The 23,938-nt window shown below is 42.4% G+C and overlaps 2 protein-coding genes across 7 annotated transcripts; both read left to right on the plus strand.

Moving 5' to 3' along the window:
• The first annotated feature begins 341 nt into the window (after positions 1-341).
• On the plus strand, positions 342-6,614 carry nfyal (nuclear transcription factor Y, alpha, like). Of its 5 annotated transcripts, none has more exons than XM_070840193.1 (10): positions 342-426; positions 1,250-1,332; positions 1,522-1,608; positions 2,576-2,722; positions 3,115-3,246; positions 3,344-3,446; positions 3,563-3,732; positions 4,150-4,323; positions 5,234-5,344; positions 5,574-6,614. In XM_070840193.1, the coding sequence occupies exons 2-10, from the start codon at positions 1,252-1,254 to the stop codon at positions 5,634-5,636; spliced, it is 1,068 nt and encodes a 355-aa protein (XP_070696294.1). In that variant the 5' UTR covers positions 342-426; positions 1,250-1,251; the 3' UTR covers positions 5,637-6,614. The 5 variants fall into 5 exon arrangements, with proteins under 5 accessions (XP_070696294.1, XP_070696293.1, XP_070696295.1 ...); XM_070840192.1 differs by having other exon boundaries at positions 5,234-5,343; positions 5,570-6,614; XM_070840194.1 differs by having other exon boundaries at positions 1,522-1,605; positions 5,234-5,343; positions 5,570-6,614.
• A 756-nt stretch (positions 6,615-7,370) lies between these two features.
• On the plus strand, positions 7,371-23,570 carry ahcyl1 (adenosylhomocysteinase-like 1). 2 transcript variants are annotated; one of them, XM_070839030.1, is made up of 17 exons: positions 7,371-7,633; positions 15,010-15,124; positions 15,835-15,978; positions 16,702-16,802; positions 16,906-17,008; positions 17,453-17,547; positions 17,692-17,798; positions 19,113-19,229; positions 19,369-19,432; positions 19,571-19,659; positions 19,843-19,913; positions 20,196-20,290; positions 21,022-21,120; positions 21,558-21,626; positions 21,747-21,825; positions 22,031-22,151; positions 22,271-23,570. In XM_070839030.1, exons 1-17 carry the CDS (start codon positions 7,442-7,444, stop codon positions 22,275-22,277), a joined length of 1,668 nt encoding a protein of 555 aa, XP_070695131.1. In that variant the 5' UTR covers positions 7,371-7,441; the 3' UTR covers positions 22,278-23,570. The 2 variants fall into 2 exon arrangements, with proteins under 2 accessions (XP_070695131.1, XP_070695132.1); XM_070839031.1 differs by lacking the exon at positions 7,371-7,633 and adding an exon at positions 12,161-12,250.
• Positions 23,571-23,938: the final 368 nt, after the last annotated feature.

Here is a 23,938-nt window from a genome sequence, read left to right on the forward strand (position 1 = left end):
GGACGGTGCGGTGCTGCCACCTACCGGAATGGCGGAGCAGTGAGTAACGTGGATTTAACTGAACAAAGAGCTTAATCTGTAACACGAAGCGCAATTTTTATCATCCACCGCGTGATTCACCTGCCATTTGTGTCATTTCAATCCCAAATAATGCACCAAATCGATCAGCGCATCAAATAATAAATCCGTAAGGGTCCGTTAAAGGAAGCAGAACATATTTTAAAAAGAAAACAAAATGGCGGCACCTGCCGGGCGCCAGGAGCACTGCAGCCTCCTCCGTCCACCGGAGTCATGTGTTACGCAGCTGCGCACCTCCTCCCAGGCGCCGTTGTTTCATTTGCGCCATTTTGTCCGCTCACTTTGTTGATTGGGCTTTAGCAAGCTGTACCAGAGCCAATCAGAGGGAAACCGGACAGCGGAGATACGGTAAGGCAGACCCGATTGAAGGCATTGGTAGTTGTCAGCACGGATTGGTTTGCTATGGACCAACCAAATTACTAACCCTGCTAAATGCAAAAAAATCAAATGGCAGTTACATTTCGACCGCTGCGTCTTTGCCTGGTTAGGCTACAAATAACTTCTAGTCCTCAATGTCGGCTCCTACGAGGAAACATGATCCCCGGTGGTCGACCAGCCTTAGCTAACGTTAGCTGTGTTAGTTAGCTAAGATATCGACCCTCAGACAAAGGGGCTGGTGGATAATACCGACGTCCACACATCAGTAAATGTCGCCAAGCTAAATATCAGCGGGTATAAAAAACAACAAACCACATAAAGGCCCGCGTTTGCAAACCACCTTGTTGTTAACTAGCCTCTGTTCCAACCTTTCTAGCATTTACCACGCTTTTTTGCTAGCTAAGTTAAGCTAACCTTGTTAGCTCTCGCGAAAACATCCTGTAAAGAAAACACACAGCAAACCAGCGGCTGACCAATATCACCCAGTGCTTGGCGCGAACATCATCTCCTCATTTCAGGCATGATATTCGACATATTATGACACTAGTTAGCGTGATGTGTCCAAATGATAAAGGCCGCTAAAGTGTCCTTACTTAAATTATTAAAAAAAAAAAAAGAAAGACAGGCAACAGCAACGTTAGATAACAGCTGGAAAAACGAACAACATTGTGTGTGTTTTTCTTTTAATAGATGATCAATAAGGTTGCGGGCCTCATCTGGAATACATGGCCAAAGGATATACATCAGACGTTAGCTAATACTGTGTGTGTCTTTCTTTTGTCTCAATAACAAGCTATGGAGCAGTACACCACTGCCACCACTACTACAGGGGAGCAGATAGTTGTGCAGACCTCCAATGGACAGATCCAACAGCAGGTGAGCTCAGAATTTACCTAGATTTGGTTTTGATAGAAAAAGAAAAGTTTGCCATACAGTCACCAATAAACCCCCTTCACATCACAGGTAACAAGGACCCAGGATCAAAGCATTACAGCGGATTACAGATCCAATCTATTTTCTTGATAATTACTTGTCTGAGACTGTATTATCCTGCCTTGCCTGCAGACACAGGGCACAGTGACGGCTGTGCAGCTGCAAACTGAGGCGCCAGTGGTGACGGCCTCAGGCCAGCAGGTGCAGACACTCCAGGTAGTGGTGTCACCGCCGCCCTGTGTCAGTGTCATGACAGTGTTACAGCCAACGGGTTTGCATGCTACAACCATGGCTGTTTTTCATGACCCATCTCTGTGCTGTTTGGTTCATCCTGCCACCCCAGCATGTCCTACAGCTGCCTGAACTGCATGCTCCTCAGTACAGTGTGTCATGTGTCGACCCCGGGTTCTGCCTGTGCTCTCATGGCTGTCAAACGACTACTGTTCCTCTGAATTGTGTTTGCCTTTTGCTTCTAAAAGCAAGTTTTGCAAGTCAGATGTTCATAGTGAAGAGGAGGAAAGCCACTCGAGATATGAGTCATATGGTTGTGTTTTGCAGTTAGCAGAAGAACCAGTATTGAACGGCATGGATCTATAGTCTCTGCTGGCTGTCGTATATCATCATCTAGCTGTATGCTATATATACTTTTTTTTTTTCATCTTGTTGCAAAATGGCTCTGGATTCCTTCCCTCTGGCATTTTTTCCCCCCATATGGCACAACTGCTGCCACAGGTTTTCAGTTGTTCATTGTCGTCACTCACTCATTTGTGGATGCAAGTCGGACGTGGCAGCATCTTTTCTAATCATGTGCTATTAAGCAAATCAAGTTGAAATGAACTTCATGTAACTTCTTGCTTCAGCAGCAGTATTCCAGTAAATGCAAAACCACTGAATACAGAGGTTTGTATTTTGCAATCGTGGACTAACTTCATGACAAATATAGTTGAGAATATACTGTTCATAGTTTACAGTTTGGATCCATCATGGAACCAGATGATTTCATGTTTGTGTGTTGCGAAACAGAAAGAACCATAGCAAATCATCCAATACTTTCATCCATGATGTGGTATCCAGGATGTTCCTGATGTGACATCATCTGCTTGCAGTCCTGTGAGCCCCACGTAGGTCATATTGAGGTATCAAACATTGGCATTGCTGCTGCAACACTTTGTGCATCTCTCTGTAGGTCCAGGGACAGCCTCTGATGGTCCAGGTGAGCGGTGGGCAGCTCATCACATCATCAGGGCAACCCATAATGGTGCAGGCCATGTCAGGGGGTCAGGGTCAAACCATAATGCAAGTCCCTGTATCTGGAGCCCAGGGACTTCAGCAGGTAAGGCTTAAAGCTTAGTTACTAGATTTAAGATCTGTTTAAATTCTCCTTACCCTGTACCTGGACATGGTGTTTTATGTGAAGGATGGCTGTAGTATTTTAGAAAGAGAAACACATTAGGGCTGGGCTTTCATTTGATTACCGGTTCCTGTACATGTTGTTCTGTTTCTATGTAATGATACATTTTTTGCAGGGCAGATGTAATTTTTTTTCGAGGTCGTTTATTTTAAAGTTCCAGAAAATGAGTCTTTTTCTTACAGTTTATTTGTAGAGATGTTGGAGGCCACTGCAGTTAAATGTAAATGAACACTGTGCTGTTGCATGCTGAATTTTCCAATTAATCGAAAGGTGAACTAAGGCCTATCTCTGGGTGGCATTGTGTCCATGTGTAGATCCAGCTGGTGCAGCCAGGTCAGATCCAGCTGCAGGGTGGTCAGACTCTCCAGCTCCAGGGCCAGCAGGGTCAGCCCCAGCAGATCATTATCCAGCAGCCTCAGACAGCCATCACCGCTGGACAGAACCAGGTGCTAAATCCAGAACAGGTTGATGACACGTCCATTTAATCAAACTATAATTAGTATGATTGCTGAGTGTCCTCTATCCTTACTTGTGGTCCCACAGGGGCAGCAAATCAGTGTGCAGGGCCAACAGGTGGCACAGACGGCTGATGGACAGACCATTGTCTACCAGCCGGTCAATGCAGATGGTACTGTCCTGCAGCAAGGTAAATTAGATGTTCTCCTCCCTACTGTGCTTTGCTTCTGCTTTGTGTATTTTATAAACAGGAGCACTGTTGAGTTGTCTTTTTGAATAAGAACTTGGATGATAATCTGTTTGCAGGAATGATCACAATTCCAGCTGCCAGCTTGGCAGGCGCCCAGATTGTGCAGGCAGGGGGTGCCAACACCAACACAACTAACAGCGGCCAAGGCACTGTGACCGTCACCCTGCCTGTCTCTGGTAACATGGTCAATGCAGGTGGAATGGTCATGGTAAGACCCTGTGCAGAGGTACCCAGCATTTTATTATCTCTTTTTCTTAATCTAGACTCACGCGAGGGTGTAAAGTGTGTGTGGGGGACACAGAGCTTTTAAAACCACCAAATCTTGCTGTTATTCCAGCTTATAGTTTTTGTGCTAATCATAACTACTAGTCTCTGTTCTTCGTAATAATAATGATGAGATGTAGTGTAGTGTTTTCCTCTTGTGGAATCATAGTAATGATATGAAGAACTTGAAGTGTGAAAGCTATATTGTGATATAGTACAGTATATTAGTTTTGATTAACAGCCTAGTGTTTGATGTGATGTTGATTTAACTATTTGCACAATTACTGCTTTTCTGTGTCAGTTTTCTGATATACATGTGGACTTTCCATGCACGCAGTTCTAAACACTGTGTCGCTATTTGTGTCTCTCCCTCTATCAGATGGTGCCTGGTGGCGGTGGAGTTCCCACAATGCAGCGTATCCCCCTGCCGGGGGCTGAGATGCTCGAGGAGGAACCTCTGTATGTCAATGCCAAACAGTACCATCGCATCCTGAAGCGAAGGCAGGCCCGGGCCAAGCTGGAGGCTGAGGGCAAGATCCCCAAGGAAAGGAGGGTAAAGTGTTGCTCCTGTCTTCACCAGCTACTCGTTTATTTCTACTGTCTAGCCTTTCGTCTTGGTTTTATCTTGTTTTGTGGAATTTGCTGTTTAAGATCTCATATGGGGGTTTTGATGAGAGGCTGGAGTGTTAAGTCATTTAATTTAAGGGTAATATTAGTATTATTATGAGCCTGTGCGAATTGTAGCCTCGGTTTCCTGTTCTTAGCTGACAGGAGTGGCACCTGGTGTGGTCTGCCGCTGCTGTAGCCCATCTGCTTCAAGGTTCGACGCATTGTGCGTTCAGAGATGCTCTTCTGCATACCTTGGTTGTAACGAGTTGTTATTTGAGTTATTGTTGCTTTCCTATCAGCTCGAACCAGTCCGGCCATTCTCCTCTGACCTCTGGCATCAACAAGGCATTTTCGCCCAGAGAACTGCCGCTCACTGGATATTTTTACCATTCTCTGTAAACCCTAGAGATGGTTGTGTGGGAAAATCCCAGTAGATCAGCAGTTTTTGAAATACTCAGACCAGCCCATCTGGCACCAACAACCATGCCACGTTCAAAGTCACTTAAATCACTTTTCTTACCCATTCTGATGCTTGGTTTGAACTTCAGCAGGTCATCTTGACCATGTCTACATGCCTAAATGCATTGAGTTGCTGCTATGTGATTGGCTGATTAGATATTTGCATTAACGAGCAGTTGAACAGGTGTACCTAATGAAGTGGCTGTGGTGAGTTTATGTTTTTAAAGAATCCAATTTCACGTACCTCTAGTGGTATCTAGGCATAAAATCTCAGAGAACTTGGACAAGTACCTAGATAGATAGATAGATAGACCCCTACTGGTGTAGGTGGCAGAAAGTATTCACAATTTTAAACCTGACATGATACAATACATCACCCACTTTCACTCTTGCAGAAATACCTACACGAGTCTCGCCACCGTCACGCTATGCAGCGCAAGCGAGGAGATGGAGGACGTTTCTTTTCACCTAAGGACAAGGAGGAAATGGCTTTGGCCCTGGCACAGGTGAGAAGCTGTGAAAAACATCACCAATATTGTCAGTCAGTGATAATAGAATATATACTGTGTCAAGTTGTCAACCAAACACTTAAGCTGTCTGACTTCCTTTTAAAGATTTGTTTAATTTGTTATTTGTGCAGATATAGACGTCACTTTGTCTGAATAGGAGATACCTCATTTTGGGATGAAACTCCTCATAATTTATTTGGTGATCCTGTGTCCTCCTCTGGCGCAGCAGCAGGATGCAGCCCAGGCGGCAGCAGACGAGACGGTGGCTCAGATGATCCGAGTCTCGTAGCACTGTCGCCAGCAACGTTACCCCTGTCTGAACTCTACCCTGCCTGAGACTCTTCATCCCAGCTAACCCATCTGCCGCACCTTCTCCTCTCACTTTTACTCCCTCCCACCATCGTACACCAAACCACAGCACTGCCACTGGGTTTCTCTCCACTCCTACACTGGTCTTCCAGGGAGCTGGCCGTGTGGCCACTCAGCCTGTGGACTTTTCAGGTGGTCTTCTCAGAAACAGAGGTTGCTTCCACATTCAACTTATCTGGTCAAGCACTTAGGACCAGCCTTTTATTTTTAAAACTATTTGTTTGGACAATAATGATACACGAAGTTATGGGTAACCAGGGCTTGTCACACAGATGAAATGACAGCTGTGAAGCCATACTCTGTCAGACCCTGGTTTGTTAAAACGATGACAGTTTGTAACCAGTAGATAATTGTTGCTTTAAATATTTTTTGTAAATGGTACAGATTTTTTTCCCTTTTCTTCAGAGACACACATTAGGCGTTGATGCTACATTTGTGTCCTTTATCTTTTATGTGATGACCTGTATTTTGACATCTAATTTTTTTCAGCCCATGTACTGTGGGAGACGGACTCAGCATCATATGTCCAACCTGCCTCCACTGAGCAAAAAAAAACAAAATGTCATATAAATGTGAAGATATTGTACAGAAATTCTTTGCTTCCCCAGTGTGTATTGGATGTACTTACTAATTTGCTCAGTTCTGTGGATCCATTTTATACAATTTTGTGGTTAGACTGTAGGAAAAAGACTGTGTTTCATCATAATACACACACTATTGATGTAGTGTCTTCATTGGTGAGTCCACATAAGTGTTTCTTTTTTTCCATTGTAGATAATAGATTTTTTTTTTTTTACCAGTGAGATGCAGTACTGCAATGTTTTGTTTTGTTTTTATAATGAAAAAAGGTTGGACATTGAATTCATGAAACCTTTGTCAATTAAATTTTATTAAGTGACTGAAGGCTACTTGTGATCACTTCTTCACTCCCAGTCCTATTTTCATCATTCAAGATATCCCAAGAGTTTGAGATTTTATATCATTTTGAATAGTTTAATCAATAACAATGCATCTTATTTTAGAAACTGATCATATATTTTGCATGTAAAATCTTATCTAGGAACTATTTACCTGTCAAGAATGTTGTGGAATAATCTAACATAATTTAACGTTTCTTTCTTATATGGGATTAATTGGTGTGTTTCTTGCCCTCAGTTAGACCTCTCAGGTTAAGCATTGTCCCTGGGAGGCTCTGCCAATCAGAAGCCGTGGATTACAGCCTCAGTATCGCTGTCAGCCAATCAGAGCGAAGGAGGCGGGACGAGACCTCAGCCTCCTGAGAGGCTAAACTCGGGGCCCCACGGACACCCTGCCTCCCCCGCTGATTGACAGTCAGTAACGGTAAAACCTGATGTAACGACACTTTTGGATACCGAGTACCGAGCCTCAGCCGCTACTCCTGGATGATCACCGCCCACACGCTGCCCACTTGCTCAGGTGACAGCCTCAGCACACCGCCCCCTCCCCCCCGGAGATGTTGCCGTCTGTGGCTGACAGCAGATCCGGAGGACCGAGGCAAGTGCCCGAGCCGCTCTGTGAGAACGGAAAACAGGCTAAATCTCCCCTGAATCCGGCTACTTCACCGCTTCACCGCTAGCGTCGGTGCTTCCGCGTCGACTCGCTCATTTTAAAGGCACGAAGCTTGACGGAGAGAGGCGACAGATTAGTGTGAACTCAGCCGGCTTTCTTTTTCTCCACTGACAGCACCGGTATCACCTGGATGCGATGACCGACTCGGTTGTGGACAGCAAGGCGGAGGTGAAACAAGCCACCAAATATGTCAAAGAGACGGAAAACGTTGCTGAGAAATACTCAGCCATGACTGTGAGCAAAAACAGCAGCGATGTGAATATGAATGTCGGGGAAATGCCCTCCGCAGCCTTCACCGCAGTCCCCACTCTGAAATCCGTCAAGAAGGTAAGAAACGCGATGCTCGCCATCAGTCGGTGCCTCTGGGCTGCAGACAGGCACCTGTGAGCCGGGGAAATACGCGCTGGTACGCATTGTACTGCAGTGAAGTACCACTGTGCTGCAAGGCCAAGGCAGTGGGCTGAGTGTCTGACTATGTAATGAATTCACAGGGCTCCATCTGTGTTTTCAGCCCAAAGTTGACGGCAGAGAGGTTAATGAGGCTGTGATGCATTGTTGGATGCGATGCTGCAGTATCGCAGTTACTCAGTGTCACAGCCATCCCACTGAGGGATCAAGCTGCAAAGTGGAAAAACACATACAATAGTCAGATGTGAATAAAAATGTGTTATAAAGCATCTTTGCTTCACCACCCCGCATTTGTCTAATAATAGCTTTTACTGTGCTATTACTGAGGTGAGAACATATAATTTAAATGGGGCTTTCATTTAAAGCTTTCGTTAAAAAGACAGGGATTATTGTTAGAATCGACCTACACGGAGCCTTCCTTTGTATTTAAATCACAATGTCTGCATCATGTCAACATCCTGTAGGCAGGAAACAACTTAAAGCCAAGCTGAGCTCTTAAACCTGCGATTCAAGGCCTCTGCAAAGTGAACAAATGCATGGCCTAACATACCTGAGCTCAGACAGGGGGTCCGAGTACAAGGTGCTTAATGAGGTGTAAGAATTTCAATCCGCCATAAATTGCAGTCACACAGTTTTGGATTCTTCAAAGGTGTGAGGTTGAGGAAATTTAATTTGGGAAAGTGAATCATGTCTACACGTAGTGAACCCATTGTTGTGTTTGTGACAGCAGTCTTGAATCTGTATGTGTGTGTAGGTATCATCACTGCTAGTAATAAGAACAGCATGATAAAATGTATCAGCAGCACAAGGTGCACCTGTGAAAAAAAAGGCCTTTGCTGGAGTTTCTTGGCTGTGACACAACGACACAGAACAATCATCAGAATGAAAGACTCCCTTGAGGAGGCTGCTCATATCATTACAGACCCAGCACAGTGTGTAACAGCTGGCAGCAGGAAGTGGATAAACATGGGACAGTCAGGGGACTGAAGGCTTCTTTTTCCCAGAACGAAGCAGCTCAGATACTGAAAAGAAAACGTACTTTTTTCTGTCTCCTTTGCTCAGGGAGCTCAGGTTTGGTGGTGCTTAAAGTGATTATGCCAGTTGTGTGACCCCCCATGATGAAGAAGATTATGTCACAGCGGTGATGACGAAAGTCTGTGGGACTTTTGATAGCATGGTGTGGTTTAGTTTTCCAGCTTGGTTGTGAAACACGTTTCTATCCCTCAAGGTGACCTTTAACTTGTCACCACTGTGCACCTTGTCTGCGTTCGACTGATGGTGTCATGATTATTGGAGCCAGATAGTGAAGTTCACAGGCATGTATGTCAGCAAATGTCCTGGTATCTTTATTTTGAAATAATTCTATTGTATTGCACGTGTGTTTTTTGAGTATAATAATTCTATTTCCTCTGAGGCTGTACAAAATGTGTTGTTGCCTCAGTCTCGACAAAACTATTACATGTTGTCTTCTACATGACACAGTAAGTAATTTACGCAGTGCTTCCGACTGACACGACTGCTATTGTGGCAGCGCCTGCTGGATTGGACTTTTAAGTCTCACATGCAGGAATAGTTGCCGCACACTATTAATACTGTTGTGTTTGATGTCGTGATTCCTTTGTCTCATTACACAACTTGGGATTTTGGGGATGTGAGTTACAATGGTTAATATAGCCTGAATTTGCATTTAAATCAGCTACGAGTATTGAATAGTAAAATGTGGCTAGTGGATGAATCTCAGAGGACACAATGACTTGTATCCAGCACAGGAAAACTGCAGTAGCAGAGGAAGACAACTAATTATACTCAGACCAGACAGTTACCTGAATAGTTGGCTAAGAGTGATATAAATTACTTAAAATTAGCTTCAGTTAGACATCCCTACATTCCATATGTTGTTTTGTGTGCACAATATTCATCTGTATACAAACAGCCTTTGATAGTGCAGACAAAAAATGAAAAAATGGGCTTTTGCTAGTTGGCTAATATGTTGCAGTGTAATGTGAGGTGTATCACTCAATATTACTAATCAATATTTTTGATTCTCAATTACATCAGTGTTGTCGACTTTTTCACTTAATTGCACCAAAGTTGAAACATTTTTTTCTTTCAGAATAATAAAGATATCTATTTTCCCAGCAACGGGGCTCCTAGATTTCAGAATATCAGCTCAGACCTCCTGTCGGACGAGGCAATAATGTGTGGACTGTGAGCCGCCTCAGGGAGCCTGGTTGAAAACATATTGGATGGTAGGAATGTGCGCTCCACTTATGAAAACAAAGCAGTGTGTTATGAATAAATGTGAGAGCCCCGTGTCAAACTGAACCACCTGCTCGTCTGGAAAAAAAAAAAGAATGAGTAAAAACACATTAAAATGCAAATGGGAAAAAAAAGAAACTAATTCAAATCCAAGACCACAACATAAAAAATGAGAGTTGGATGTCTGCTGAACTGAGGCTGATGCATTGTCATATAATCTGCTGAAAGGTGCCATGAGCAAAAACGATCAATGCTGCATATCAAAAACAAAATGTGTGTGTGTGTGTGTGTGTGTGTGTGAGAGTGTGAGAGAGCGTGTGGGTGGGTGAGTCAAAGAACACCACTACTCTGCCTCCTCTCACTGAATCCATCCAGCAGTTACACAATACGCCCCCTGGGAATGGGACTCACTCACTGTGAATTTGTTCCTGCATCATCATTTCTGTTCGATCCCTCTGGGCTGTTTTACATAGATTCTCAAAAGCGTTCATACCTTATTTTCACTATCTAATCTTATTTGTCTGCAAACATTATGGCAGCATTTCTTGAGGGTCCAATGCAGACTACAAACTACAGTGTGTGAAGGATTAGAAGATGTGTGACCTTGGTGACTCCCAGTGATGGGATCGGACTCAAAGCTTCAAATAGACTGCACCAGTTTTCACCAGGACATCTTCCAACAGACACGAACGTAGGACATCAGAATAATGTGACACATGTTATGATCACATGATAAATATAACGCCGTGGGGCTTTAAGTCCATCTAGCTATATTTAAAAAAAAAAAAATAACATTAACAACAGTTTCTTTCAAGTTTTTATTGACGCTCAGTCTGCTACAGTCCACACAAGTAAAGTACTGTGTTTGTACCACACTGTGACCAGTGTTAACACTGAGGGAAAAGTCGCCATAAGCTGAGAAATATAACACATCCATACTGAGTAGTTTCATCATTTACCAACTGTTCTCTGTCTTGCTTTTGGTATTTAAAAAAAGATCTCTCTAGTTTAACTACAGCATTTGTCATCAGCACTCCGTCTTTCTTAGTATTGTCCCACTTATTTTACAGTGTCAGGAATTATATTGATAGTGTAGATGGTTGGGTTGTGTCCTCGTGTTTGTTTATGAAATATGGCGGTGGGTTACCCTGATATTCATAGTCACTGAAGACTGAGGTCTATGCTGATAAGTAGAAGGTATAGTTTCTGCTAAAGGTCACATAGTTCTGGAGGAAGGATTAGCGCTGTATGTTTTTTTACACAACACTGTGTAATCCGTCATGCAAGCGTTGATCTAAACAGGCGCCTTTGCAGACCAAAGGAGTCATTTTAGAACAACCCCTGTCTGAGGAACGTCACTTCTTTGACCTGAGCATTGCTTTACAGTTCATACACCGTTTGTACTCAAATAAAATCCTTCCGGCCTCTTGTCTTTAACTGTGCTGTGAGTTGTCGGGATGCAAGGATTCATGTAGATTAGACCGTGTGTCTTCTCGGTTAGATGGCGCTGTAGAGCACGAGTGGTGACTGGCTAAGTAGTTAATGTCACCTAATGCCATGCCTCCACTGAACTCTTTACGCTGCCGGTCGACAGTCACACCACAGCTTAAGTCTGTGACCTGGCCGACTGTCTAAGAGAGAAAGGGTATTTTTAGCCGTAGGATGGGACTGGATGGGCCGCTTATTGATGCGGCAGAAGGCTAATGGAAACAGGGTTTAATTCCTCCTGTCAATCCCCTTTTATTTAGAAGTCCAAATCAGGAGCGCAGCTTGAAAGTGAAAGCTGCAGCAAATGTGTTATTTATCTGGGTGTGCGTGTGATTTTTTTTTTTTTTTTCTGTGCACTTTTCTTGTTTGTGCATATGTACACATTCAAATCTTTTCCTACTTATGTTCTCTCAGCACTCACAAAATGAAGCATAAAATACAGCTTGCTGACTTTAGCAGCTGGTTGTCAAGGGCAGAACCAGAGAGTGAGAGAGAGAGAGAGAGAGAGAGAGAGAGAGAGGGGCTCAGTTGCAATCAACCTCCCTTTTCTCTCTAGGCCTCTCTCTCTCTTTCTCGCTCTCTCTCTCCAGGTTGGCCATTAGAAATCACGATAATAGGTGGGAACCTCCCCTCGGCTCTGCCTGGGAGTGTTCCTGGATAATAGCATCAGGGACACCTAGTACCATCACACAGAGGACACACAGGCACAGGGAAGTAGGCTGGAAAACTGGAGAAACCAGGCAGTGACCGGCAGCCATGGCACACAAGCATGGGCACGGGAGAGAAAGGGTGAGTCGCTACTAATGCATCACCGGGAACACGTCCAGCACACTTATTCCTAAAGATACTGCATATCCCACTTACATATGTGCTGAAGTTACTTACGGCATGTCATAACTTTTCTGCCTTCTTTTTGCAGTCTGTAGAATGACTCTATTTCTTGCACAACAATGTTGACAACAGTGAGTGTTTTTTCTTTGACTTGCAGCAAAAATGTTCAGCTGAAACACAGGAACAATTACAATCGTCTCCTCAAAAAGCCAAGGTTATTCACAGGGTTCACCTCTGGGATAGTTTACTGTGTAAGAGTAGCAGAAACAGAATGCTGTCTTGAGTAACACAGGGTAATTCATCATTAATCAGATTAACCTCTTGTTTTCCTTAATACTCTAACCACAAGAGTCTCTGATTTTGATGTCTATTGAGCTGGGAGTGAACCGTGCAGGAGACTGTGTAACATCTCTGCTGAATCCTCAAGAGTGCAAAAACTGATGCAAAGCAAACATAAAAGAGCTATTTTGCAAGTGTATGAGATAAAGCACACTCTCAATTGTGAAAACAGAGACATGCAGAGATCTCCTCGGCTCACACTGTCTCACAAGCTTCTTGAGTTTCGTTAAACTGACACAGTAGACTGTTGAAGCCCAGGTGTCACGGTCCATGGAAGGAGGGATTTTGAGATAAACACTTAGTGGATAAAGTTACTTCTGTTTCAGCCATTTCTGCCACAGTTACTTTCATTTTAAATGAATGGAGCTGGGACATTTTTTCAAATTTTAGGTGAAAACGTACCCATTTAGCCTAAAAAAAAAACGTAGAATTAGCACAATGTGTTAAGTTATTTTCCCTAGCGACCATAAATGATGTTGCTGCTGGCCACACGGGCCCCATTCAGTCAGCCTCGGCTTCCGCTTACGTATATCTGTTGACTACCAGGTAACTGAGTTATGCACGCCAGCTTCACCCAGCTGGGAGCTTACACTGTTGTGTCACTCCTCTTCATTAACACTCAGCTTTACCTTTAAGACATGGTTGTAGGCTGATGTCCGTATGTGCAGTGAACATCACAGTCAAATGTTACCCGACTCACTGTTGTTAGTCTGACATTCAAGTGTTCCCGGATTTATCATCTGTGTGTTGTGTCAACTCTGCTGGCCTGCAGTTAGTTTTTGGTCCAAACACGTTCTATGGACATCTAAAATAAAGAGGAAATCGTACGGCATCGTCGTAATGAATTAAGATATTTGAAAGGATTTATCACTGAGGGGAGGGACGAGAACAAAGCCATTCAGAAATGTAAGGATAGCTCAGAGAAAGAAAGACATATAGCATTACTTAGAAGTACAGTGATCGGTAGTTAGAAAGTCTAAGCAAGAAGGCTTTGGACGTCCTCAACCCATAAACGAACATATAAATTACATTTATAAAAACATTAATACTGTGTTGCTCCACAACATTTTCACTCAACAGTCACGAAAAGCAAAGAATGAAGCCACAAAGACGAGAACACGGGAAGAAATAACTCAAGAGAAATGTGTGTGAATGTGCATATTGAAAGTCCACCCTCTTCATACGAGAGGCATAATATCAAAGTAGGAGCTTTTCAGACAACACACATCAGTGCTTTCCAGGTGTGATATTGAGTCTTACATGGGAACAAATCAGTGAACATCAAAGCAATAAAGACTAAAACTAAAGAACATCATGAGCTTCAGACCTGAAAACCACCTGGAGACTTGCTATTTAAGTAAAATGCTGAGTAATTTGTCTACGCGTGATCCCGTTGAGAAACAATCTCTTTCCCACAGTTCTGTTTATTTACAGTGCCAGGTGTAAGCAATATATAAGTGACATCTTACAGTCCACCTGGACTTCTACGTATATGAAAATAAAGTGTTTCTACATACACGTTGGGATTGTTTCTGACTTTTTAACATGTGGAATTAATGTCAGTATCTGTGTGGTTAAGTCTTTCTGCTAGACTGTAGTAACTCCTTGCTGTCCTAAGTGACCCAGTTTTCTGAAGGACCTCAGGATTAGGTCTCTTTACTGTTTCTAATGTTGACAGCAGACTGTTGACTTCTGCTGGTGCAGCCAGACTGTAACAGTTTCAGGGTTTTAAAATGACACGTAGTGGATTTGTTAGATCCTAAGTCTAATAGCAGCCTGCCAAGCCCTAAATTCACACCAGGCAGTGGCTTTCATGTGGTAGCAGAGTGATATGATTTTAAAATATATCAGCTTCTGTGGTTTGGAACAATAACCCCAAATACTGGACAGTTGAGACCCTAATCTTCTGTAAAAGGCGAGCGTAGAGACTCGCCAAGCTAGCTGCGTGCTGGTCCACTTTATGTGTTTCCAGGTCTTTGATCTTGGGCCCTTTGAAGGGTTGGGTTGACACGATGAACCGCAGCAACAACTGAAGCCTGTGAATTTGAACAAAGCATAAATCACAAAGCAGGAGGGAGCATCTAAAAATAGGCAGCAGCTCCCTTCTTCCTGATCCACCTGTGATTTACTGTGATAGACTCAGGTGATTTACCTTTTGAAAGGACAGTTTTAGTGGCTGAGACAGCAAAATGAGTCCAGATCTAAACTCAAAGAGATTGTCATCACTGTACTGGTGATGACGGCACTCTGTATTGCTGATTTCATGATCTCATTATTGACACTTAATCAGCATATTCAGATGGGAAAAAAACTAATGTCTGAATATTGTTTCCCTTTTGTATTTACACTGTGCACCATTTTGTTCTGGCTCTCTCCAGATCCAGTTTGCCAACACAGAGGACAAACAGGAATTCAGCAAGTACCCCACCAAGGCAGGCCGCCGCTCCCTGTCTCGGTCCATCTCGCAGTCCTCCACAGACAGCTACAGCTCAGGTACTGCACACCTGAACGTTTCACTCCAACATGAGAGGTTAAAACATGGTGTTATTTTTACAGACTACATAATAAGTATTTATTAACGATTCAAAACAAGGCTGAAGATCATTGGAAGACCTTTGCTTACAAATGTTCATTGTAAAAGTTTGTTTTGTTAATTTAAAAATGAATTTTATCAATCAGGTATGCACACCTGTCTGTGAATGCAGCTATATAAGCACACATTTTCACAAAAGCACGTGCACACCATAATTATTATATTATGCAGATATACTGGCTTCAGTGTGTATGTTGGCTAGTAATTAACTTTTCAACTGTAAGATATCCTGTTTAGTGTGTATCTTGGTCACAATTCATAAAAATGATTGCAGGTATCTGAATCAAGATTTTTGTTTATATTATCTGTTTATGTAAAAAAAGATACTGTCATTTGATATTGATATCAGATTTTTAAAAATAGATATCAGTGTCACGGCCTCAGAAAGCCATTAGCTGCCTGACTGAACACACGATTACACTCTTGTTTGCAATGAACACCTTTTTGTATGTACAGTATACACACACACACACACACACACACACAGAGACACACAGGAAACACACACAAGCTCCACCCTACACACAATGGATCTGAAGTATATATTTCATAATTGGCTCGACTGTATGCTTTTCCACAATAGTGACCTTTTGTGTTCTTCGTTTCCCAGCTGCGTCCTACACCGACAGCTCTGATGATGAGACCTCCCCCAGGGACAAAGCCCAGGTCAACACCCACGGCAGCAGCGACTTCTGCGTGAAGAACATCAAGCAGGCCGAATTTGGCCGCCGTGAAATTGAAATTGCAGAGCAAGGTATATCTGGGTGTATCTGAGGATAGTTGTTTCTTTTTCTTTTGCATTTCGGAATATAAAAAAGTAAGTAACATAGCAATACATCCTTTTGGACCGTTCAGTCAAGAACGCGGAAAAGGTTTTTTTGGGATTTCATTGTCATACGGTCAGACAAAGAGAGATACAAACAGATCTTTGTGCTACCTGTTGTGACTTTGTTCCTAAATACCTATCACATGGCATCTGTTCTGCTGTGCAGACACTATTAAATAAAGGTCCTCTCCTCCTGATTTCAAAATAGTTTATGACCCAGAGCTTGGGCAGTGTCAGTATTATGTATTATATTATCAGTGGAAACATGATCGGAGTTCGTTCCCCCAGTTTTATTCATTGTCTTCTGTTCATGCTTCTTCTCCCAACTCAGCCTTTTTGGGTTTTTTTGTATACAAGTCACCTCCTCTCTGTTCTGTCTCTCTGTCTGTTTACATAGTCCATGTGAGTAATAAGTAGGCATGAGTGCTTGACAAGTGTTGTTAAGGCTTACAGCCTGGGCGGCAACAGCTGTTACTGACATTGTTGTTTAATCAGCCTCCATTTTACAGCCATTTACTGCACATCCACCATGTAGAAAGGGCTTATTTATGTATTGAAAATGGTCCGCCATTCCTCTGTCCCCCAAGACAAAACTTGACCTTTATGTCCTTTCAGCTTGTTTTAACTTTTGCTCAATCTATCCCTCCACAGACATGTCTGCCCTGATCTCCTTGAGGAAAAGAGCCCAGGGGGAGAAGCCACTGGCTGGGGCAAAGATAGTAGGCTGTACCCACATCACTGCTCAGACCGCAGTATGTCCTCTCATCCTGTTCTCCTCACATCACCATGACTGTTGTGTCTAATTCACATCTAATACCTGGTCATGTATCTGTATATTCCATCATTCTCTCTTAGGTCCTGATCGAGACTCTGGTGGCCCTCGGAGCTCAGTGTCGCTGGACTGCCTGTAACATCTACTCCACTCAGAATGAGGTGGCTGCTGCTCTTGCTGAAACAGGTAAGATCCTGCGTTACAAGTGGTTTTTCACATGCAGCTCATGAATGGCTTGCGACATGGAACACATCGCCATTATCAAGTATTATTACATTTTATCTTGATTTGTGGATTAACATTAGATATAAAAACGTGTATTTCTGACAATTCAGTGTCAATAACATGATGGCTATCCACTGAGGCTCTGTTAGCTAAAATAAGATAATCATATTTCTGTAAATGAACTGTAATTGTTATAAAACTGTTGTATATATTTTTGATTTTGTTATCTTTCTTGTGTTAAAGTTGCACGAACCCTAATGCAACGTGTCAAGGAACCAATCTGTGCATGTGCTTTAACTGTGTAATACGTCTCTAATGGACCTGTTGCTCATGCAGCTGGTCAGTCCTCTTCTCATCTGCTCTCTGTCTTTGCCATTAGCTGTTTGTGTGCTGTGTTTCCTGCAGGGGTACCTGTGTTTGCTTGGAAGGGTGAGTCAGAGGATGACTTCTGGTGGTGCATCGATCGCTGTGTCAACACGGAGGGCTGGCAGGCCAATATGGTATCAACCTGACAATCCCATGATAAATCTAACACAGATTTTAGTCTGTGCTCTCCCGTCTCCTCTGTCCCTGGGCTCTGCTGTGCTGTCATACATTGTTGAGGTTGTCTTTCATGCTGTTAACTCTGCTGTGATTTTTCTTAGATCTTGGACGATGGCGGAGACTTAACCCACTGGGTGTACAAGAAGTATCCCAGCGTCTTCAAGAAGGTCCGGGGCATCGTGGAGGAGAGTGTCACTGGAGTGCACAGGTGAGATGAGTCTGGAGGTTTTAAATGAAGTAGGACCAAAAGCATTTCTCTTTTATCACCACCCATAATGGACTGTATGGACTGTGGTGGTTTTATGAGTTATTGACTAGTTAGTGACACAGGAGAGAAATAAGAAACGGAATGGACAGACATACAGACATAGTTCTTTTATTGTCATTTTGTGCTGTGGGGTAGTAAAATCGTTCCTGTTGTCCTCAAATAACCTACAGTGACCCAAAGACAAAACGATGTAGACACTAAATAAGGATGTAAGATTCAGAGCAAGATATTAGGTTCCATATCGTTTTTATTACGTGGCTTTGTTGAATACTCGATTCTGATTGGTCAGTTATGGCATTCTGTGGTCTGTAGTTTTTGTATAGCAGACCGTTGCTATGGACACAGTTTGGACACAATTTAAAAAAAATGTAAATCAATATGTCAAATTGTTGATTTCTTTAGCCGTGTAATGAGCAGGATAATGTACAGTGAGCGGCAGCAATCATTGCAGAAGAACTGACAGGATGATGCAGGATTTCAATCATCCTGAAGGGGTGAAGCAAGGCGGTGAATCATCCTGCATCACCCTGAGTTCTTTTAGAATAACGACCTTTATCTGGTACTTTTTAACCTCTAACATTATATGTACATGTAGGTAGTTTGACCATGTGACTTCTGTCCCTCTTCTATCACTGCAGTTTGTGTCAAGCAAATGTTTTCAAACTGTTCTCATCTTGCTAGATAAAATAATTTGAAAGCTTTTTGAACTAATGCATTCCACTTTGGACGCTGATGATTTGACCTCTTTCGAATTCTCATTAACAGACTTTTTATTTTTATAGCTAAGAAGCTAAGATATTCAACCTAATAAGACCCACTGCAGCACAACTGTTTTTTAGCTGAGATTAATCTGCCTCCAAAATCCTCTTCCGTGAGGAGTTTACATTATTTTGCCCTCTAGATAGAGATGAGCTGGAGGCAAACCAAGCTTCCTGATGAATGATGTGTACTGCACAAACAACATCAAAAGCAGTTTTCAAGTCATAGTGGTATCAACACACACTGACACTGTAGATTGAAAAGGTCACTGGCCTGATTTGACCGGAAGCCTGTTTGAGGTCGACCGTGGGTCACAGCAGCTGTGCACACACAACTCTCAATGGTATCAATTAGCCAGACGCTCTGGAAAGTATAAGGTCACACAGGACTGCAGCTCACTTTGCGTGTGGATATGTGCGTGGAAATATATGTGTTGTGTGTGTGTGTGTGTGTATGTGCATCTGCCTGAACATGTTTCCCCATGTGCCCTCTCAGATTGTACCAGTTGTCTAAGGCTGGAAAGCTGTGCGTCCCTGCCATGAATGTGAATGACTCAGTTACCAAGCAGAAATTCGACAACCTTTACTGCTGCCGTGAATCTATCCTGGATGGGTGAGGAGAATTAATCATCCAGAACACTAGCCATTGTTTTCAAACACGCTACTGCAGCTTTTTTCATAGTGTGAAGAGTTTCTGTATTCGAGTGGTGTAGATGGATAAAAGTGTGTGTCACTTTGCTTGTTTCTGCCAGCTTGAAGAGGACTACAGATATAATGTTTGGAGGCAAACAAGTTGTCGTGTGTGGTTATGGAGAGGTGAATCATCCTTTTAAAAAAAATAAATAAAAAATTGCCTTTGATGGAATAACTCAATTTTCACATGTACAGCAGACCTGTTAACATGTATTGTGTGTTTGTCTGTTTACAACTATTGCACTGTCCTGTGATGTGTAGGTGGGGAAAGGCTGCTGCACTGCTCTAAAGGCCCTTGGAGCCATTGTTTGCATTACAGAGATAGACCCCATCTGTGCCCTGCAGGCATGGTGAGTCACTAACCATTACCGGTCATTACCATCAGTACATGTACTCCCCTCGCTGTGCTTTTGTCTCTGTGTTATGCATCAGATTAGCTGTGATTCAAAAAGACTACTTATTATCACCGCCAGTTTTAAGTTGTTTTCACTGCGTCTGTGCTGCTTGAACTGATGAAAATGTCCTCCACGCAGCATGGACGGCTTCCGAGTGGTCAAGCTGAGTGAGGTCATCCGGCAGATGGACGTGGTGATAACTTGCACTGGTACTGCGCCCCATGCAGTGACATCCATTACTTCTGCTTTGATAATCACAGTGTTTAAATATCCCAGTTTGTGTCTCTTCTCATCTGAATGCTAAAATGCCCTTTGGGCCCATGTACTAATCAGATGACAGTATTCACAGTCCCAATTTACACATAGTTATAAATTCATCCTCATAACAGAGACAGGTGTTTCTATTTGGTTGCTACCTCCTGCAATCATGACTTCCTCTCACTTTTACTGTCTCTCAACTTACCTTTGTTCCTAATTTTTTTATTTTGTAGGCAATAAGAATGTCGTTACCAGAGAACAACTGGACCGAATGAAGAATGGCTGCATCGTCTGCAATATGGGCCATTCCAATACTGAGATTGATGTGGTAATGTGTCCATGTGATTATTTGAGTGTGTTGCAAACATGTGCGTCTGTGTCTCTCTGCTTGAATTTCTACCTTTGAGAACACACACACGCTGAGGTGAAGACCCAGCGTGAGCTTCAATGAAAGTCCAACAAAATTAAAATGCGTTGCACAACTTTTCTCCAGTGCACGATCTTTTGTTCAACCCACCAAACGTTTTTTGGCTTCATCAAGGTGACATTTGGTGCTGTTTCTCTTTCCTCATATATATATATATAGCATTGATTAGTCATGTGATCTACAGACAACAACCAATACCAAAGAATACACAACAACATTATCATCATCATTAAAAAGTGTATCCTTCAAATAGTTTTTTCAAAATATGGTTTCCTAAAATCTCTTAATAAGTCAGTCTGTGGTTGGTGTGAACACATCCAACCCTCACGCACATTTCTCAACTTCATTGAGACTAAATATAACCCACTAGGCTCTACAAAAACAGCTTTATATCTAACTCCTGTTTTTACCCTTTCTAATGCCCAATTTAGAAACAACTTGTCTAAGTGTCCCTATCCATCTGACAAACATGCCGTCTCAATTACTTTACATATATGAGATGAGACTGGATGATTTCTTCCCATGTTAACAAATCAATTACCCTGTACTATGTTGCAATCCTCTCTCCTTCATTTTTCTACCTATTTCTGTTTGTCATACAGTTATAAGACTGGCCTGTTTTATGTCCTCAGGCAAGTCTGCGCAGCCCTGAGCTGACCTGGGAGAGGGTGCGCTCTCAGGTTGACCACATCATCTGGCCCGATGGGAAGAGGGTTGTTCTGCTTGCAGAGGTAATGCCCCTCTATAATCTTAACTGTGTTCCTAAAAATCCTAAGATTAGTCTTATTTAAACCCCCAGAAAACTCTATAACCTATAACCTATAAACCTATAAACTCTTATTTTACTGCGTGCTAAGAAGCATTTTTATTGTGCTGTTAGAATTTAATATGCACAGTGTCATGATAACTGTAGGTCATGCAGCATGTAGGGTAAAATCCTGGTCATTGAGTCCCCTGGGTCAACTAAATCTAGGGTAACATTCAAGTATAAAACACCCTGCAGGCGTCTCACTGTAAGTCAGCCAACAACTACTGCGTGCTCCGGAGTTCATACAGCAGCTACTTATTGAGTCACAGTATAACTGTATCAGTCAGTCAGGTTGCCTTAATGTCTGTTTAGAATCACCTTCTACAGTGCTGTTCACACCTGGCCTCTGTTATTTCTCAGGGTCGCCTGTTGAATCTGAGCTGCTCCACAGTGCCTACGTTTGTGTTGTCCATCACTGCTACGACTCAGGTGAGTGCGGCACTCCCTCTCACTACACCGTCCTGCTGCTGTAGCACCATGTACTTTAATTTAGTTTAGTTTAAGTGCTTGTGAGTCTTACAGCCGTTGTGTGGTCTGGGTTGTGTGCAGGCCCTGGCCCTGATTGAGCTGTTCAACGCTCCAGAGGGGCGTTACAAACAGGACGTGTATCTCCTGCCCAAGAAGATGGGTATGAAAGATCATTTTACAAATTTACTATGCTTTGATCGTGGATTTAGAATAATAGAAAGAGCATGCTGGTTTCTAATGCCTACTTTTTTGTGTTGCTCATTGTTGCCACCTTGTGTTATGACCTCAAACTGACACCAGTAGGAAAATTAGAGTAAGCATCTCAACACTAGAAATTCCAGTCTCTTCTTTCCTCCTACCTCCAGATGAGTATGTGGCCAGTTTGCACCTGCCAAACTTTGACGCCCACCTGACAGAGCTCTCTGACGAGCAGGCCAAGTACATGGGCCTCAACAAGAACGGCCCCTTCAAACCTAATTATTACAGGTGGGTTTCACCCCCCCCCTCTATAATCTTTGATTGTCAAGAATTTCCTCTACTTTTACCATGATATGTTTGTCTGGGTGACTTCACATGTGTACAATGACACTGTGTTTCGTTCACAGGTATTAAATAAGCGTGTTCGATGGTGTGATCCTCAACACACAGTTGCCCTGGGATACAACAGAGATATCTATTTTATTTTCTAAATTGCTACAAAATGGAGGAATTATTTTACTTATGCTGAATGTAACTTATTAATAGCACTTAAGACATGGTGTTAAACATGAAAACTAAGAGTAAGACTTGTAGGAAACATGCGATGTATAACCAACTAACATTTTACATGTCTTGTCATGTGTTTAAGAGAAAAGGCCTGCTTGCATGCTTTCATGTGTATGTACTTATTTAGTTGCTAATGCTTATGTTACTAGATCACAAAGCTGTTGATTTGTTTGTTTACCTTATTTACATGGTGCCAAATGATGGCTGTAAGAATGGAACAGATACCATTTGTGTTTTGTCTATTAATGACATGAAGATTTTATTAGTACATTCCATGAGCCAGGGTTTGGGCTGAGCCAAACAAACTCTGTATTACAGTGTACATTATTTTAGAAATGTTTGTTTTATATGTGTTAAATAATCTCATTGAATGGTATCTGTATACATGCCCTAAAAGGTAACATCCAGCACTGGTTATGAAAACAATATGACCCATATTGTTTATATTGATAATTTATGATGATTTATGATTATGCATTTTAAATTCTTGACTCTTGGTGTTAGCATCCGACACTCAAACTGAAATGATCCTAAAACACCCAGGGCATCTCCTGAACAAATGCAAACCAAAAGAATGTTTAATGTGCTCACAACAGATTAAGATGTTATGTCCTGTTAAAGAAAACAAGCTGTATGCATTCCAAAAAAGGAAGTACTGAAGAGAGGCTGAGGAGAAGGAGCCAGTAAGAAAATAATCAAACTATTATAACTTCCCTCATTTAATACCAAGTTTCCATTTGCTCACTCTGACTCCAGCTGAGATCTGTCGGATTGAAGAGTAGCATGGTTATCTAAAAAGTGTTTTGACTGGATAATACCTTGAAGGCCATAGTATGAATGTGCCTTTTAAATCATTTTCAACACATAAATATCAGCACTGACCTTAATTAAATGAGCTTTCCTCTTCTGTTAAAACCACATCTATTAGTGGTACATTTAATGTCTTCCTTCCACCGCTTCTGGTATTAATTGTAATTCTAATGTATGAGCTACATGTTGAGAAAAAAATATTAGACTTTTGTTTGCCATATGATTGTCGCTGTCTTAATTTGATCTAATAAGATCACCCAAAGTAATATTTCATGTGATCAAAATGCGTAAGTGTATACTATGTATGTAAAAGAATGCATTAAATCAGCAATAAAGCAAGTTCTTTTAACAGAGAAAAGTAATATTATGTGTTTATACCAAGAGAGAGAGGCCTCTTCAGTGTAAATGCCTTATAATGTACATTATTCTGGGGATAAAAGGTTGCATTCATGGCTGCAAACACTTCCACATACCTCTCTCAATGTGGGGTTAAGGTTAGTTGACTGCTACAGTCACTACATTGTGTTCCCTCGCCGTCAGCCCTGCTGGCCGAGCATCAAACTGCTGTCCCACTCTGGAATATTCAGCGCCTCTCGCGCACCAGGCCAGCTGCATTAGCTGCTAATATTAACAGTTGAGTCACTGAGCTCAGAGTAGGGGTGGGGAGCAGGGGGTGCTGGGAGAGTTCTGGAAACCTG

Source organism: Pempheris klunzingeri, chromosome 11 (assembly GCF_042242105.1).
Source record: "Pempheris klunzingeri isolate RE-2024b chromosome 11, fPemKlu1.hap1, whole genome shotgun sequence".
Classification (NCBI taxonomy): domain Eukaryota; kingdom Metazoa; phylum Chordata; class Actinopteri; order Acropomatiformes; family Pempheridae; genus Pempheris; species Pempheris klunzingeri.

What these genes read in the sequence shown, in the direction of transcription:
- nfyal (XM_070840192.1), top strand. Translation starts at nt 1,252, where the DNA reads ATGGAGCAGTACACCACTGCCACCACTACTACAGGGGAGCAGATAGTT. An exon ending in AGGTGCAGACACTCCAGGTA is followed by an intron (nt 1,609 to 2,575) that starts GTGGTGTCACCG and finishes ATCTCTCTGTAG; the next exon opens with GTCCAGGGACAGCCTCTGAT. An exon ending in TCACCGCTGGACAGAACCAG is followed by an intron (nt 3,247 to 3,343) that starts GTGCTAAATCCA and finishes GTGGTCCCACAG; the next exon opens with GGGCAGCAAATCAGTGTGCA.
- ahcyl1 (XM_070839030.1), top strand. Translation starts at nt 7,442, where the DNA reads ATGACCGACTCGGTTGTGGACAGCAAGGCGGAGGTGAAACAAGCCACC. An exon ending in CACAGACAGCTACAGCTCAG is followed by an intron (nt 15,125 to 15,834) that starts GTACTGCACACC and finishes TTCGTTTCCCAG; the next exon opens with CTGCGTCCTACACCGACAGC. An exon ending in CCAATACTGAGATTGATGTG is followed by an intron (nt 20,291 to 21,021) that starts GTAATGTGTCCA and finishes TTATGTCCTCAG; the next exon opens with GCAAGTCTGCGCAGCCCTGA.